This window comes from Leopardus geoffroyi, chromosome D4 (assembly GCF_018350155.1).
Source record: "Leopardus geoffroyi isolate Oge1 chromosome D4, O.geoffroyi_Oge1_pat1.0, whole genome shotgun sequence".
Taxonomy (NCBI): Eukaryota; Metazoa; Chordata; class Mammalia; order Carnivora; family Felidae; genus Leopardus; species Leopardus geoffroyi.
The window spans coordinates 62,428,040-62,444,434 of NC_059342.1; the positions used below are offsets into that span (position 1 = coordinate 62,428,040).

At 40.0% G+C, this 16,395-nt stretch overlaps 2 protein-coding genes across 6 annotated transcripts in view; one reads left to right on the top strand and one right to left on the bottom strand.

Moving 5' to 3' along the window:
• Positions 1-9,818, bottom strand: part of ERP44 (endoplasmic reticulum protein 44) — a 97,670-nt gene extending 87,852 nt beyond the window's left edge. Inside the window, exon 1 of the mRNA XM_045467793.1 lies at positions 9,455-9,818. Coding sequence (XP_045323749.1) covers positions 9,455-9,748 — 294 coding nt within the window. The 5' untranslated portion in view covers positions 9,749-9,818. The remainder of the gene's footprint in view (positions 1-9,454) is intronic.
• Positions 9,819-9,957: 139 nt separating this feature from the next.
• The window catches only part of INVS (inversin), a 155,726-nt gene continuing 149,288 nt past the window's right edge, over positions 9,958-16,395 (top strand). For all 5 annotated transcript variants that reach the window (XM_045467784.1, XM_045467788.1, XM_045467787.1 and 2 more), the window contains exons 1-2: positions 9,958-10,069; positions 12,822-12,951. In XM_045467784.1, the coding sequence (XP_045323740.1) occupies positions 12,846-12,951 (106 nt within the window). In that variant the 5' untranslated portion in view covers positions 9,958-10,069; positions 12,822-12,845. The remainder of the gene's footprint in view (positions 10,070-12,821; positions 12,952-16,395) is intronic.

A 16,395-nucleotide genomic window follows, 5' to 3' on the forward strand; every position in this document is an offset into this window, starting at 1 on the left:
TACATTTTCCAAACCTTCAAATACAACAAAACAGCTCAAAAATAGGCATGTAAACATGAGAGTATCTTGTCCAAAGGACTGACAAATTTTAACTCCTTTTAATATAAGTATTAAATATTAGTCTATCTTCATGAGTTCATATAATTTCTGGCCATTCTGAAACAGGCAGAAAGAGATTCACATTAATTTGTGGATTTAATCAAATTAGAACATTAGGCTCCTGGCAAGGGTATCCTTCTGATACCTGAAACAAACAAAAGGTATCAACAGGCCAACTTTTTACAGGCCTCAAAAGGGATTTCTAAAATGTAGCCCTCAAAAGGGATTTTACCACAGCCCTCAAACTGCAAGCCCTCAAATTCCAAAATCACAGTTAGAGTCCATCAGAATGCCCATTAGATTCCCAGAACGGGCTATTCAATCCTACTCAATATTCAGTTGAAAAACTAAGGCATCAAGAAAAAAAATGACTTGCCCTAAGCGACTGTGAACTGGTGAAAGAATCAATACTAACACATAAACTCTTACTTTCTAGTTTAACTGAAATCTGTTAGCAAGCAACCAAAAGCCAAATCTGTGCTCACTGATAAGATTACTGACATTTTCCAGGTTACCACTGTCGCTCTCCAGGCAAGACATATGTTGCTCACAAGCTGTGAAACACTATTTGAGACATTTTCCTCATTCTTTATCTCAATTCGTCTTGATTTCTGAGGTGGACAGCAACAACAAGACCTGAACAGTACTATCCAATAGCACTTTCTGCAACAATGGAAACATTCAATTATCTGCACTGTTTCATAGAGTAGCCACTAGTCACTTCTGTCTTTCGTGCACTTGAAATAGAACCACCACAGCTGAGGAATGGAATTTATATTTTACTTAATTTTGATGAACTTAAATCTACAGCAAAACTCTAGACAACTATACCTTCAGTCATTATTACTGCATGTGATCCACTCATGGTTTTTATATCGCTTCTCGCCTACTGAAGCAAGCAAGACACTAACGGTACAATATACCACAGAAATAAGAGAGATATCCAATTCCTTTCTTCCAGGGTCAAAAACTCTTCTGATTCCTAAAGAACTTTTCCTAAAACCTCTTAAATCCAATCACCAAATTTCCCACTACTAGACTATGATAATTTTAAGGAAGAAATGAAAAGGTATTCATACTCTCCTATTCATTCAACAGTTTTCTTTAGCTCAATATACTACTAGAATGCTTGTCTGAGATGATTTCCTTCTTCTCTTTCATCTCTTTTCTCTGTTATATTAGCAATTTTCATGTCTACAAACTCGGATGACCTAGAGTTAAATGTAATGCTCAAGGTTTTGCACAATGAGAAAATCACAGGTCTGGAGGAATCATAGAGATCTTGACCACAGTATCACTGAGGGAATCAAAGCAGTTAGAATTTGAGTTCAATCTTTACAATAACGTAACCAAGACCTGAGAATCACAGCAATACAGAAGAAACTTTTCCTAAGTGGCATTTTCCCTCCATCTTGAATGGAGTAATTGGAATGCAGTGAGAATCCACTGAAGACCATGATTTTTACTTTGGCCAAGGTAATAATGAGCTGTTTTAAAGGAAACTGGCCAAAGGGTTTGCCAACTTCTTGAGGGCCAATTCTGACATCTGGCCATGTCAGCAAGACAGCAAGATTTCTTAAAAACAAAAACAAACAAATAAACACCACCACAGGTATTTCATGTAAAAGATCTATTAAGTTATTCAAAGGCACAACCCTTTCTATTCATTGTATTCAGGACTGAAAATCAGCCCATCAATTTCACTCTTCAAGGCCGTACTTATCTTTCAAGAAGACTTCTCGGATTCTTCCACTGAGAAGTAATTTTTTTCTTCAAACATCTACAGCTGTACTTCTCAGACTTTAATGGTCATATATGAATCAGCTGGGTACACTGTTAAAGTGCAGATTGATTCAGCCAGGGGTGGGGGCATTGGAAGAAACTCCCAGTTGATGTAGATGCCTAGCCTTACAACCACACTTCTGGGTAGGAGATCTATGAACCACTTCTACAAATACCTTACAGGCACCTATCACTTTCCTTTTGGAATTTTAATTATTTACATACACATCTTCTCTTCCCAACTGAATTATAAATTTCTTGGAAGCATGATATGCATCTGAGTTATATTTTTCTCTTCCACAGCAGATAGCAAAAGGCATTCAAATGACAGGAAGCAAGGAAAGAATAATACCAATGCCATAAAGTTCCTGCAGCCTGGGCCACAGATAGTTCCTCTCTATGGAATCAAGGGTAGGCTAAAGATCAATAAATGCTATGAAAAATCAAACTTTGTAATCACTTCCTTGGTTAAATGAAATGGAGCACAGCAATGGTCAAAATCAGAAAAGTTGTGACCAAAGCATGCTTTTCCTTGCACTGGATGAGAGGAGGTACAGGCCCGCAACTTGTCGAAAGGTAGATTTTTTGAGAAGATATCCAATTACATTGTAAGTATACTAATTAGGGGAGTTGAACTCCTTTCTGAAAAACAAAAGAGACTAAAGAATCCTTGAATCACTGATTCCAATGTCCTTACCTTATACACTAAAAAATCTAGTTAGGTGATTTATCCAAGATTATGATGTTAAGTACATGGAACAGACAGAACTTGTACATAAATGCCCTGACATGAAGTCCAGAATTCTTTGCACTCTGCTACCTTTTGAACAGACATTAAATGAATAGACGAAGGAATACCACATTCCATTATTCCTAGACTATATCTTGTGAGTATTCCCATTCTGATTTACTAGAGGAAGAGTAAACAACTCACTGAAAGGACAATTTGGTACAATGTATCAGAAATGCCAAAGAACAGACATGCCATATGACCCAAGAAATATAATTCTAGAAAAGTATCCTGAGGATGTATTTGGAGATATGCAGTAAACATCATATATGTATCTTTTGTATATATTTTTCTGTGAAAAATTGGAAATAACCAAGATCCAAATGTCTTCACAAAAGATGAAGTAAATGATAGTGCATCTAAAAGCTAAATTATCATAAAGCTATTAAAAATCATGGTTTACAGTATAGAAAAAGTTTTCAATAACTGCAGCAATCAGAAATCTTCCCCAAGGCTTTTCAAGTTTTAACCCATCACAAATATTACTGAATTCAGAGAGGGTAGTACTTTCCAGTGCCTCTCATTCTAGCTGCATCATAGAATCACGTAAGGAAATCATGAGTTAAGAACTTGAATGCAAATGGACTTTACCCATAAAAAAAGCTCAGTCACACACATTGAAGGAGAATCAAATTGAAATGCATTGAGATACCATTTCTCACCTATCAGACGGACAAACACCCAATCTGTCAACATCATACCTCTGTTGACAAGGATACAGGGAAATTCTGTTACACTGCTGGTGAGACCACAAACTGGCAAAACTCCTGTGGAGAGGAATTTCACAGAATCTAGCAACAGCTACAAAGTTACATATACATCTACTGTGGGCCTTAGCGACTTAATTACAGGAGTCTACCCCAAAGATACACTAGCAAAAATATGTATGTACCAACTAATCTTTGCAGAACTATTTGTTACAACAGAAGAATGGAAACAAGAGTGGATGTGGCACATCTACCAAGTGGAACAGTAAGTTTAAAAAGAAATAAGGGATATCTCTATCCTGATCTCTAGGATACACTTTTTTTTATTATTATTTAAATTCCAGTTAGTTAACATACAGTGTAGTATGTATTAGTTTCAGGTGTATAGTTTAGTGATTCAACACTTACATCTACTTTTAAGTTTAAAAGGGAAAAAAAAGTAAAGTATATGCTATGATTTATCAAAGGGGAGGGAGAAACATATACACAAACATAGACTCAGACTGCCTACTCTTAAAAAAAAAAGCAATTAAAAATTGAAAAATTTTTAAAGGTTTCTTATATCAGGAGAGAGAAAAGCATACAGACAGGAATAGAAGTTAGATTTGTCCAAATATAGTTTGCTTTATAGGTTTGGTTTTTGGAAGCAGTAAATTTTACATAATTATACACTAGAAGGTAGGTTTTTAGAAGCTAAAAAAATGAAAGCTAAATGAAACAAATGAATTTAACTAAACAGAGTTGGTGGCTGGTACCACATAAATTACAAATTTATAGGAAACACAAGGAATAGAGAAACATAAAACTATGCACAAGGATATTAGCAGTATCTGAATATGGGAAATTCTGCAGGACAAAGGATCCAGTTTCCTCAACAATAAATTACAAGGAAAAAAATGAGGAGAGAGAACATAAAGATATGTAAAAATTTTTTAAGAGACACATGAACCAATTGCCATGTATGGACTTTATTTGGCTCCTGCTTCCAATTTGTTTAAAAAAATTTTTTGAAGCAATCAGGAAAATCTGAACATTGACTATATATTTTATGATACAAAGAAATTTCTGTTTATTTTTCCAGATTGATAATGCTATTCTGGGTTTTGTTTCGTTGTTTAGTTCTTATCTTTTAAAAAGACATACTAAAGAAAAAAAAAATCACCAGGGACATTTTTTTCTTTAACAAAACAATGTTTGAGTCCCACAGATATAACTGGTGGGGTAAAGGGCTAGGCATTATTTTATTAAAATTGCCCCAGGATGGGGCGCCTGGGTGGCGCAGTCGGTTAAGCGTCCGACTTCAGCCAGGTCACGATCTCGCGGTCCCTGAGTTCGAGCCCCGCGTCGGGCTCTGGGCTGATGGCTCAGAGCCTGGAGCCTGTTTCCGATTCTGTGTCTCCCTCTCTCTCTGCCCCTCCCCCATTCATGCTCTGTCTCTCTCTGTCCCAAAAATAAATAAACATTGAAAAAAAAATAATTTAAAATTGCCCCAGGTGATTCTAACCAGCAACCAGGTTTTGTACACCACTAATCTAGAGCAAGTAATATCAACCAAATAAATAACTCACCTAGTTATGAATGAAACTACAAGTACCCAAAGTACTCTTCTTGAAGACTGTAATCTGTATTTATTATTGGTATTAATGGCAATAATGACATCTCTGAATTCTACTGTACCTATTTTTAAGATACTTATAAATTACAATTATTTATTATATATAAATTATTACTTATAATTAAACAAATGTTTACTTAGCTCTCTGATTTACTTAGCTTTCTAACTTAAACAAATTTTTCTTGGGGTGCCTGGATGGCTCAGTCAGTTAAGCATCCAATTCTTGATTTTGATTCAAGTCATGATCTCATGGTCACTGGGGGTTCTGTCAACACAGAGTCTGCTTGGGATTCTCTCTCTCCCTCTCTCTGTCCCTCCCTGACTGGCTCTCTGCCTCTCTCTCAAAATCAATAAACTTAAAAATATTTTTTTTTCCTGGCTTCCTATACCTATTGAACAAACCAGGAACAATGTCAAAAGCCTTCATGTCCAGGCACGATGCAATTAGAACTGGTAAGAACTTATGATCTATAAACACAATTATCAAGAAACCCAAGAGAAAACATCTTCAATAAAGCCACTGGAGTGTTCCAAATCTCTGAACCACAGAAGAGGCTACTTAGAATAAATCAAAGAACTTCATCCCAATTTAGTCTTATTTCTCTTATTTCACCTTTCCAGAACTCATACACAACCAATGCAGCAAGAACAACTGCTAAGAAATAATTAAGGGGAAAATAATCACTTTCAGTCCTGAATACATCCATCCCAGACAGAAAGATAAGCAGAAAAAAGGTACTGACTTTTTTACTAGGATGACAAATGAAATAATATCCTGTGAGCTGCTATGTAATGACTGTCACATAACAAAGTGAAAACATGATGCCATGCTATATCTGGCCAGGTGCTTTTCTCTGATTCAAGTAGAGCGCCTTAAAAGCACACACACCTGGAAGCAATTTCCTAATCCTTGTAGATATCTATATATCCATGTAGATATTACATCCATGGGTCTGCAGCAGATAATCATTGCTATCTCCAGCATTCAAATCATCCACAAAATATGATGAACAGTTACGGGGGCACAGATTACATACAGTTCAGAACTAAAGTTATAAATACACAACTGGAACAATCTAAACCATAACAGAAACAAAATAAACAGTGAGGGATAGAGAAGATATCAGGAGGATGAAGCGCTCACTGCATTTTCCAGGTGACTCAAATTTCTCTTCTGATTTGTCCCAAATCGGTGCATCTAGAATACCTCACTTTGTCTAAGGCATACTGCAAATTCAGTGGAGTTTAAAAATAATTTAAAGGCAATGGGGGGATTTCCTAAAGCAACCCTGGGGGGCGGGGGGGGGGGGAAGAATTCATTCTCTAAGACCTCGATTTTAAATATACACATATATGTTTAAAAAGTTGTATATATAATATATAAATACAAATGCAAAATACGTATGAAAGCCCAGGAAAAAAGTTATCACATTGAGCTTATGCTTTAAGTTACCCATCCAAGAAAGGCTTTTAGGCATACAGTGATGATATTCCAAAATGTTTTTGAGATCAGGGAAAAGAAAAATATTTTTCTACATAAGTTTAGGATTATAAGGGGCACCTGGGTGGCTCAGTCGGTTGAGCATCCGACTTCGGCCCAGGACATGATCTCAGGGCACTGGGCTCTGTGCTGACAGCTCAGAGCCTGGAGCCTGCTTCAGATTCTGTGTGTCCCTCTCTCTCTGCCCCTCCCCCACTCACACTCTGTGTGTGTGTGTGTGTGTGTGTGTGTGTGTGTGTGTCTCAAAAATAAACATTAAAAAAAATTTTTTTAAGTTTAGATTTATGTTTCAGCTATTACCTTATGAACACCACTAAATCTGAATAGATCTAGTTCTTTAGGGCTGAAGTACATAGTTTCCTTAAAAAAAAAAAAAAATTGTAGTAAGGGAACATACAGCTTTTTAGGGCAGGCTATTTGAGGGAAAAATGATGACCTCAGCTAGGTGAGAACTTGGATATTCAATGACTGTATGTGGGAGGGAATAACTTGAAGTCTGAGAGAGGAAGTTGGAGGGAAGAGGAAAAAAGTACACTGGGGAAGATAAAGGACATATTTTTAGACAGGTGGGATGCTGAGTAAGCAGGTTCCATCACTAGAACAGAACTACCAGTTAGATAAGTAACTCAAGCAGTGATTAAACAGATGTTTTATAAATATTTGCTAACTAGTATATGATTATTAAAACTATTTGGTAAACACTGTGTTCAAACTGAATCTAGCTTGACTTGTAATTCTAGTTTTATTAAGCCTTTTCTTGGGCTTTATTTTCCAGAGCATTAATTTTCTAGGTATTCTCCAATATGTCTTCTAAGTTTCTATTTCTCTACATTTACTTAAATATACAAAATGTTAACTAGACTTTAGTATTATTAGGGGAAAAAAAGTCTTTTTATACTTAATAGGACTTGGAGATTTTACATTAAAAGCAGGAATTATTTCAAAATAAATACTTTCTCCTTCTTAAACTTAGTCCTACAACCAAACATAACATTCCAGGAAAGTGCATCTGATGTAATCTTCCTATTCAGTATTTCAACTTTTCTTTCTAATGTCTTAAGACTTGTATCTTTTTGGTCTTTGTTTGTTTCTTGTTTTTTTAGTAGCCTAAGAGTAATTTCTAGCAGACAACTCATAATTCAGACATTTTATGAATAGGGAAAAGGTTAGTATCTAGGAGAGCAATCTCTAGTAACAATGAGCTTTAATCCAGTACTTCTAGAAGGAAAAAGAGAAGCACAGTGTATAATGAAATTATCAAAAATAGCTCTATACAGAAATATGGCCTTTTGTAGCAATGTGGATGGAACTGGAGAGTGTTATGCTAAGTGAAATAAGTCATACAAAGAAGGACAGATACCATATGTTTTCACTCTTATGTGGATCCTGAGAAACTTAACAGGAGACCATGGGGGAGGGGAAGAAAAAAAAAGTTAGAGAGGGAGGGAGCCAAATCCTAAGAGACTCTTAAAAACTGAGAATAAACTGATGAGGGGTGGGTGATGGGCATTGAGGAGGGCACCTGTTGGGATGAGCACTGGGTGTTGTATGGACAAATGGAAATTTGACAATAAATTTCGTATTTTAAAAAAAGCTCTATACAGAATATTGTCCTCTATACAGAAGTCACTCACTGCTGTATAAGAAGTGACAATAAGACACTTCATCATTTAATATTACATGTTTATATCCAACTTTTAGTTCTCAAAAGTACTTTAACATCCCCTTTAGATTTTCATAGTGCTTTTTCTCTGAAAAGATCCAAATATATGGCTTTTGAATATGAATTTTAAATCAGAAAGAAAAAACAGGGAGAGGAGACAGAAATTAAGCGAACTTCAAATACAAATATTAAAAATGTAACGTGATATGGTGGAGTAAGCACTGTAAGTCAAGAGACCTGCTTCAGGTCCCAGTTTTGCCAGGAACCAGCTATACGCCTCTGAGTCACTTAATTATGCTTTTTAAGTTGCTAAAGAAAAGGAAAAAGTGATTTTTGATTTAATGTTTATCTTAAATTCGGCTTTTTAAAAATCTACAATTAAAGTATTTTCAAATATTGTATTGTAATAACGGCTCGATGAAAGGCACGTCATTTTGCCATATGGAGTCCGCTTTCACTTCTGTCTCTATTTGACTTGCAGCCTGTATTACTTAGGTTGCACATTCAAGATGTACTTTGGAGAAAGACGGACTGGGGAAAGATTCCTTTATACGATGGGATGGAGCCAAGCAGGTGAGGGAGAGTTTAGGAATGAGTGCAAATGTATGCAGAAAACCTGGTCATTCTCAAACTAGGAGCACTGAAAAAGACTTCTGCTTAAATTTCGGGGTGGGGGTGTGTGTGACAAAATCTGAGGGAGGCCTTGAGCTGAGGTTTTCAGATAATCACTGTCTCCACCCTTCAAACATTTATTCTCCTGGAAGACTCCAAATCTGCCTCCAGTTCCGGGTTCCCAACCAATCGCATCAAGCCACAACAGAGGGCTCTGCCTACCCGGGCACCGTTTCAGGGCTCTTAGTGTGAGATTCACACGACCCCAGCACCTGTCGACCTTCCCAAGAGGGGACGGGAGGGAACAGTAGGTCTTCCCCCCCAACCCCGTCCTCTTCGATTCCACCTACCACCAGGTCCAAAAGCCCTCGAGACTGAAACAACCTCCGTTAGCCTGGGGGAAGGGAGAGCTCCTCGCCCGTGACCCTCCCACGTATCCTTCCCCCACCGCTAACTCTCCAATTTACAGAACCCAACCTCCGACTGTGGTTTCTCAGGCCTCGGGTACCCCGGGCCTGGGAAGCGTAAAGACGCACGCGGAGAGTGAAGACAACGGGGGAAGGTGCACTCTTCGCCACCAGAGGAAAAGATAGGAAGGCAAGGGTGGGGGCAGCGGTGTTCCCCCTTAGCTAGGGCGGGAGGCCGCCCGAGCGTCTGTCGAAGGGTCTGTCATTCCTTCACTCACCAGGAGCAGCAGGGAGCATCTAAGGTCGGGTAATGATAGGAAGACGGCAGGATTCATGGTAACGTCGGGATCCGCGGCTGGGACTGGGCAGGGTTGGGTTGGGTTAGGAAAGGGCTGGGCTCCGGGAGCCGGCGGCAGCGGACGATCGTCCCGGCAGCGGCTCCTCGTCCTCTGGACCCGGAGCTCCAGCGGCGAACACCCGGGACAACTTCCAGAGAGGCCTCGCACACCCTCACTTCCGGGTCCTGCCCACCTCGGAGCATATTGGGAAATGTAGTCCTGCACCGCTCTCATCGAGCACGTCACTGGGCATCCAGAACTTCTTTCCCATCAGACTCTCCGCCTAGGTCCACCGAGTTCTCCGCGCGCGGGGCCCTGTGGGATACAAAGAGCCGAGGGCGGCGAACCTCTGTTTTTAAGAGGATGGGAACTACAATTCCCAGAGGGCAGTGCGAGGGAACGCCTCGGGCGGCCTTCGGAGGGGTTCTGCTAGTTTCAGCGCGGTGGGGTCTGTCCCAGTCGGCTGTAGTGTACAGTCCTGGCGGGAGGGGCGGCCCACTGCGGGTCGTGCCTCCTGGAGCCGCCCCCGGGACGTGAGTCCTGGAGGAGGCGAGGGTGAGTAGGAAGGGGCCTGGCTGGGGAAGCTCCGATCGATCTGCATCGCCTTGGCCCCTACCTCAAGCTCAAGGCCCTCCTGGCCTCGGCTTTGGCCTGATCTTTCATCACTAGCCTCCTCGCCTGCTGCCTTTTCTTTCTGCGCTAATTACTGCATTATAAAGTCGGAGCCGCCTATCAGGGCCTCCGTTGAATGAGTGGATGCCGCATCTCTAATTGTCTGTGGGCTCGTAGAAGGAGTAGATCCGGGACAAAATGGGAAAGCACGTTGTAAACTGAAAAGCGTAACTGTGATCGCTACTAATGCATGGATCCCTACCTACAGGACAGTTACGAATTTCGTCAGCCCAGCCGTTCAGGATCTTAACCTGGCCCAAGTTAGCTCCTCAGCCTCACCTGTAAATACCAAGCCAGGTCCCCGTGTCCCACCTGATAGCTACACAATCAGTACTAAGTACCTGGGAGGCATTCTGCTTTTTTGTGGTTCTCCCTACTCCTTGCCTGTACTCCAGCTTTCCTCTGCTTTGGAATGGCCTCAGCCCCTTCTCTATCTGGAATGCCATCTCAAATGTCACCATCTCTGAGAACTTGCCAAAACACCAACCCTTTAGTCCTGATCAAAATGAGTCTTTGCTTGTGACTGTGCAGCACCACTAGTCTTGTACAGTTATATTATTAGAAGCATTTATTACACTGGCTGGTTTTATAATTAATGATACCTGTACATTATAACTGACAAAGTAGTTTTGATGTTCATTTATAAAAATTATTTACAAAAGACATGAGTACTAAACGTGTGTGTGTGTGTGTGTGTGTGTGTAACTAAAAAAGGACCCTAGAGAATGCTTTTCCCAGGGTGACATTATTAGATGGTGGCAGAGCCAAGACTTTTAGTTAGGTCTCCTCTCTCCTAGTCCTGTGTTCTTATCCTTATACCACTCCCTACCTGTCTGACAAAAGAGAAATGAGGAATTAAAAAAAGATCAGACGCTCATGAGTATAACCTCTTTAGTCCAAGAAATTAAACTTTGATCCTGCTCACCCTCTGGACTTAGCACCCAGCCTCTGACTTTTCATTCAACAAACACTGACTGAACACCAGCTATGTACCTGTTACTATGATAAGTGCTAACAATTACGAGGTGAAATATATAAAAAATATATTTAACTGAGATCTAAACAGTGTATTTTTCAAAAGGCATATGAAGAAGCTTGTCTGTGTGTGTGATTCTGATATGCCTAAAAGTGATCATTTAGAATCTAAAATGATACGTATTAGAGTTCAGAGCAGTGCCTAGTACACAGCACTCAACTTATTGAATGGATCAACAGTCTACCTTTTTCATTGTTCGTATTTTACAGGAAATCAGAGAGCTGCGGTAGCCTAAGGAGATGCTATTTATTATTAACAGAATCAGGCCTAGAGCCCAAGTGCAATTCCTCTTTTACTGTGTTCCCGCCTCCATCCATTTTGTAGCTTCTTTCAAGTCATTTTAATATAATCCTGTCTATGACAGTGGTCTTTCTGACATGACAGACATGACAGAAGTGTCTCACAAAGCCCATATTTTCTGCCAGCATGTTAACTCAAATTGTCAGCAAAATAAAGACATGAAGAGCTGACCTTTACCAAAATTAAGAAAACACTTTCACTTTGAGGCAGAATTTGAACCAACAATCCTTGTCAATGACAATGCAAGTACTAGCTCATCAGTAGTGATAAATTTCTCCTACAAAACTCCCGGATCCTTAGGAGTCACAGAGATTGGAGTGACACTTTGGTGAAATCAGAAGAGGGTTTGTCTGCCCCTTTGGCAGGTATTAAATGGATGATTAGCAGCTGCTTTCTTTAGATAGGCGTGTATGCTTCAGTTTCCCATGCTCACCATGACTCCCGCTGGGTCTTACACAGTTTACTTTCCTGGTCCTTGCAGGCATTCAACTGGGGAACTTTGATATAGCATCTTACATTTAGGAAGGAAGTTTAAAATCATAGATGCAACTACCCCTTTGTCCTTGAATTCTTCATGTTGCATTTCTGACATAATCCAGCCTCTGCTTCAACAGTCTTATGCTAGAGAACTCACTATTTTTCTATGCAGCTGAGTTTCTAGAAGGTTCTAGCAAAACATATCGGGTTACCAGCCAGAACAAAATTTTTCTAAATGAAATATGATTGATCCTAATGATGTGGTTTTTCCAAGTAAAATCCTGAGGTTGAGATCTCAAGCTAGGTATATTTCCTTGATGGGCAGAAGGCAAGGACAAATAAAAATTGTCCCTTTCGGCAGCATGAGAGAAAGAACTAAGTGCTTTCTAATTTAGCACTTAGATCTAGTTAATTCTGACCTGACAATAAATTCACATCATACCCATTGTGTGGCTTGATCATCACCTTTAATCCCAATATCAAATCTGATGTTTATTATCATGTGGAATCACAACAGAAGTCACTGTGGCTTTTGAGCCCTGTGCCTAAGGTTAAATACTGAGCCCCCCTTTTTTCCCTCGGGTAGCCCCTGAGAAGAGTCTTGGAAGCATCCATCCCTCTCATTTTCCAGATGACCAACTCATACAAAGGGTCATTTATTTGGCCAACATTGTGGCAATTCTAGGACCAGGACTGCAGGCTTTTTGAATCCTAGTCAACTATTTCGATTCAGCCATGTTTATCACATACCCACTCAGTATGGATGAGACAGCTTTCAGAAATGTTTCCTGCATATACTCATGGTTTAAATCATTGTTTCAGGGTGCTCCAGTTGTGGAGAAGACTATGAACAGGTCAGAGAACTTGTTCTTTACTGGCTCCTCATTAGCATCCCAAGTTCATGCTGCTGCCATTAATGGAGATAAGGGTGCTCTTCACAGGCTCATCATAGGTAAGTGGTCCCCATAAATACAGAACCTTTAAAAATAACTCTGTCCTAGGGGAGTGTGTTAATCTTACTCTTAGTTGCAGTGTACTTATACATTTTAATGGCAATGTATCATTATTTATATTTCATACCAGAACTTGAACAAGAAAGTAATTAAGTCCTAAAACTTAAAAAAAAAAAAAAAAGTTTAGGATTAGGTAAAAAGTACTTGAGAAATATCTGTATGTTTGACACTAAATCTGGATATGTACTCAAAGGTGCCAAGAGAATTAATTCATCTTTATAATAACAGAGATCTAGAATGAGATAGTGGATAATGATCTTCAAAATTTAGTATATACCCAAAGTACTAAAGCTTGCAAATAACTTAAATTGTAATGACTTAAAATTGATTAAGTGTTCTCCCTATCATTGAGTCAATTGATTGAAATAGATTCAATGTTCTCCCTATCATATACATAGAGGTCCATATAAAAATGCTAAAGGGAGAGAGCAAAGTGAGTAGGAGAGAGAGTATTCAGGGACAAAAATGGGTAAGGATTTTTCAGATATTGTAAAAACCTCATTTCCACCTAATCAGAAGTCATTTATTTATTTATTTATTTATTTCAACGTTTATTTATTTTTGGGACAGAGAGAGACAGAGCATGAACGGGGGAGGGGCAGAGAGAGAGGGAGACACAGAATCGGAAACAGGCTCCAGGCCCTGAGCCATCAGCCCAGAGCCCGACGCGGGGCTCGAACTCACGGACCGCGAGATCGTGACCTGGCTGAAGTCGGACGCTTAACCGACTGTGCCACCCAGGCGCCCCTATTTATTTAAAGAAAATAAATAAAAATGTATATTAAAATTTTTTTTAATATTAAAAAAATTTTTAATTAACATTTTAATTTATTTTTGAGAGACAGAGAGAGACCGAGCGGGAGAGGGGCAGAGAGAGAGGGAGACACAGAATCCAAAGCAGGCTCCAGGTTCTGAGCTGTCAGCACAGAGCCCGAAGCGGGGCTCGAACCCACAAACTGTGAGATCATGACCTGAGCCAAAGTTGGATGCTTAACCGACTGAGCAACCCAGGTGCCCCCAAATGTATATTTTTAAAATCTTCTCACACACCAGTGTCTAGTGACGTGATTGACGACTTGGACTGTAAAATAAAGTTCACACTACTTCAATTCCATACAGGTTCCTTCAGAATTTATTTTTGCCCTACCTTTCCAGTTTCTCGAAAAACTTCTATCCATGCACCCTAACCCCTGACTAGGGGTTCCATTCCCTAAATGCCATGAATTTTATCTGTCTCCTCTTTTCTACCTCCTCATTCTCTTTTCTACTACACTCCTACTTATCTTTAAAGACAAAATTCTTTTACTACATACCCTGTGCAGGCTTCTCTTTTCTATCAGAGACGTTCCCTCCTAATACCTCAGCTTCATGTCAGCTACCGCATCCACAGTTATTTCCTGGAATGAGACATCTTCCACTGCCTCTGAGCCACTCATTCAAACATTCCACCATTCAATTAAAACGCTTACTTCCAGTTCACCCACTAATGAGAACAATAGTTTTTCAAGTCATTAAGACTTGCAGTCCATTATCTTCTGCAGTTTCAACCATCTGTCTCCTTTTGTCTTTCCCCCTCCTGCCATTGAGCGCTGATCCCATAGTCTACTGTTCAAATTCGTACCTAAGAAAAATTGTCTTTTCTCCTCACCTTCTGTTGCACCTGGCTGTTGCAACCCCAGCTATAAATGGACCTAATGCCAACCCCCGAACAATTTAACAGGTCACAAAGATTGGTAGCACCCTAATGTGGTTACCTACCTCAGATAGGCACCCAACACTTTCTACTCATTATACCACATTTCTCCATAAAGAGTGTTTCATACCTTCTCAGTCTCCTGAAATCTCTGGCCACCAATCCTCCCTCCCTCCGCTCTCATCCAATGCTTTATGTTCCCTACAGAAAATGAACTTTAAGAAGGAACTCCCTCACCTTCCAGCATATCTAGAAATCAACCTACATCTGCATCCATCTTCTTTTCTCTTCTCTTTTCTCTTCTCTTCTCTTCTCTTCTCTTCTCTTCTCTTCTCTTCTCTTCTCTCAAACAGACCAAATATCCCCTTCTGTCAAAGGTCAGTTCATCCACATATGTTCTGTATTCCATCCCTTCCTATCTTCTCAGGGACCTTGCTCCATTTTGTGTATAAACTTCTGATTACCACCCCTTCAATCTTTTCTTCTATATTCTTCCCATCAACATGTAAACATGCTCTAATGTCTCCATTACTTAAAAATCCCTTCCCAGGGAGCCTGATTGGCTCAGTCGGTTAAGCATCCAACTTTGGCTCAGGTCATGATCTCACGGTTGGTGAGTTCGAGCCCTGCATCAGGCTCTGTGCTGATAGATGCTGGAGCCTGCTTCAGATTCTGTGTCTCCCTCTCTCTCTGCACCCCCCCCCCGACTTGCTCACACTCTCTCTCTCTCTCTTAAAAATAAGTGGTAAACATTAAAAAAAAATTTTTTTTTAATCCTTTCCCTATTCCTTCACCCCCCTCGAGGAGCTGCCATAGCTCTCCATATCTCTCGACTTCCCTCATAGCTGTATCAGTCATAGCCTGAACTGCTCTGGCAGTTACTTAAGAAAGATAGAAGTATATTTTATTCTCATCATAGTACAAAGATAAGTGGGCAGTCTATGGTGGATAGACACTTCCACTTCACAAAACCATCCAGGGAGGCTGCTAGGACGTGGCTGTCTCGTCAACATGTGGCTTCCATCTTGGGTCAAAGGCAGATACTTCTGTTGTAGCCATAGCCCAGCCAGCAGGGGTGGAGAGAGTTCAGAAAAGCCATTTGTCACTTAGGAGGCGGACTGGACTTAGACACAGAGCCACACCTAGGACAAAGGAGGCTAAGGTATCTCTCCTTTGATGACATCATGCCCAGCTAAAGCTCAGAGTGCTCAATTCTTAGGAAAGAAAATAATCAGAGAATGGATATGGGTGAGGGGTGACAACTGTCACTCTCAGTCACCAAAACCAGGCTTCTTGAGCTATCTGCACTCCACTTCATTACCTCAATCCACTCTTTTATTAAAAGAAGACAAAACATACTTATTTAGAAGTAAATATAGGGGCGCCTAGGTGGCTTGATTGGTTAAGCGTCCGATTTCGGCTCAGGTCATAATCTCACGGTCCGTGAGTTCGAGCCCCGCGTCGGGCTCTGTGCTGACAGCTCAGAGCCTGGAGCCTGTTTCAGATTCTGTGTCTCCCTCTCTCTCTGCCCCTCCCCTGTTTATGCTCTGTCTCTCTCTGTCTCAAAAATAAATAAACATTAAAAAAAATTTTTTTAAACAAATAAATAAAAAAGAAGTATATATAGAGAGAAGTACATGCAACTTACATGTAATGTTAATAAATAAATATAAAGCAAACATCTATGTAA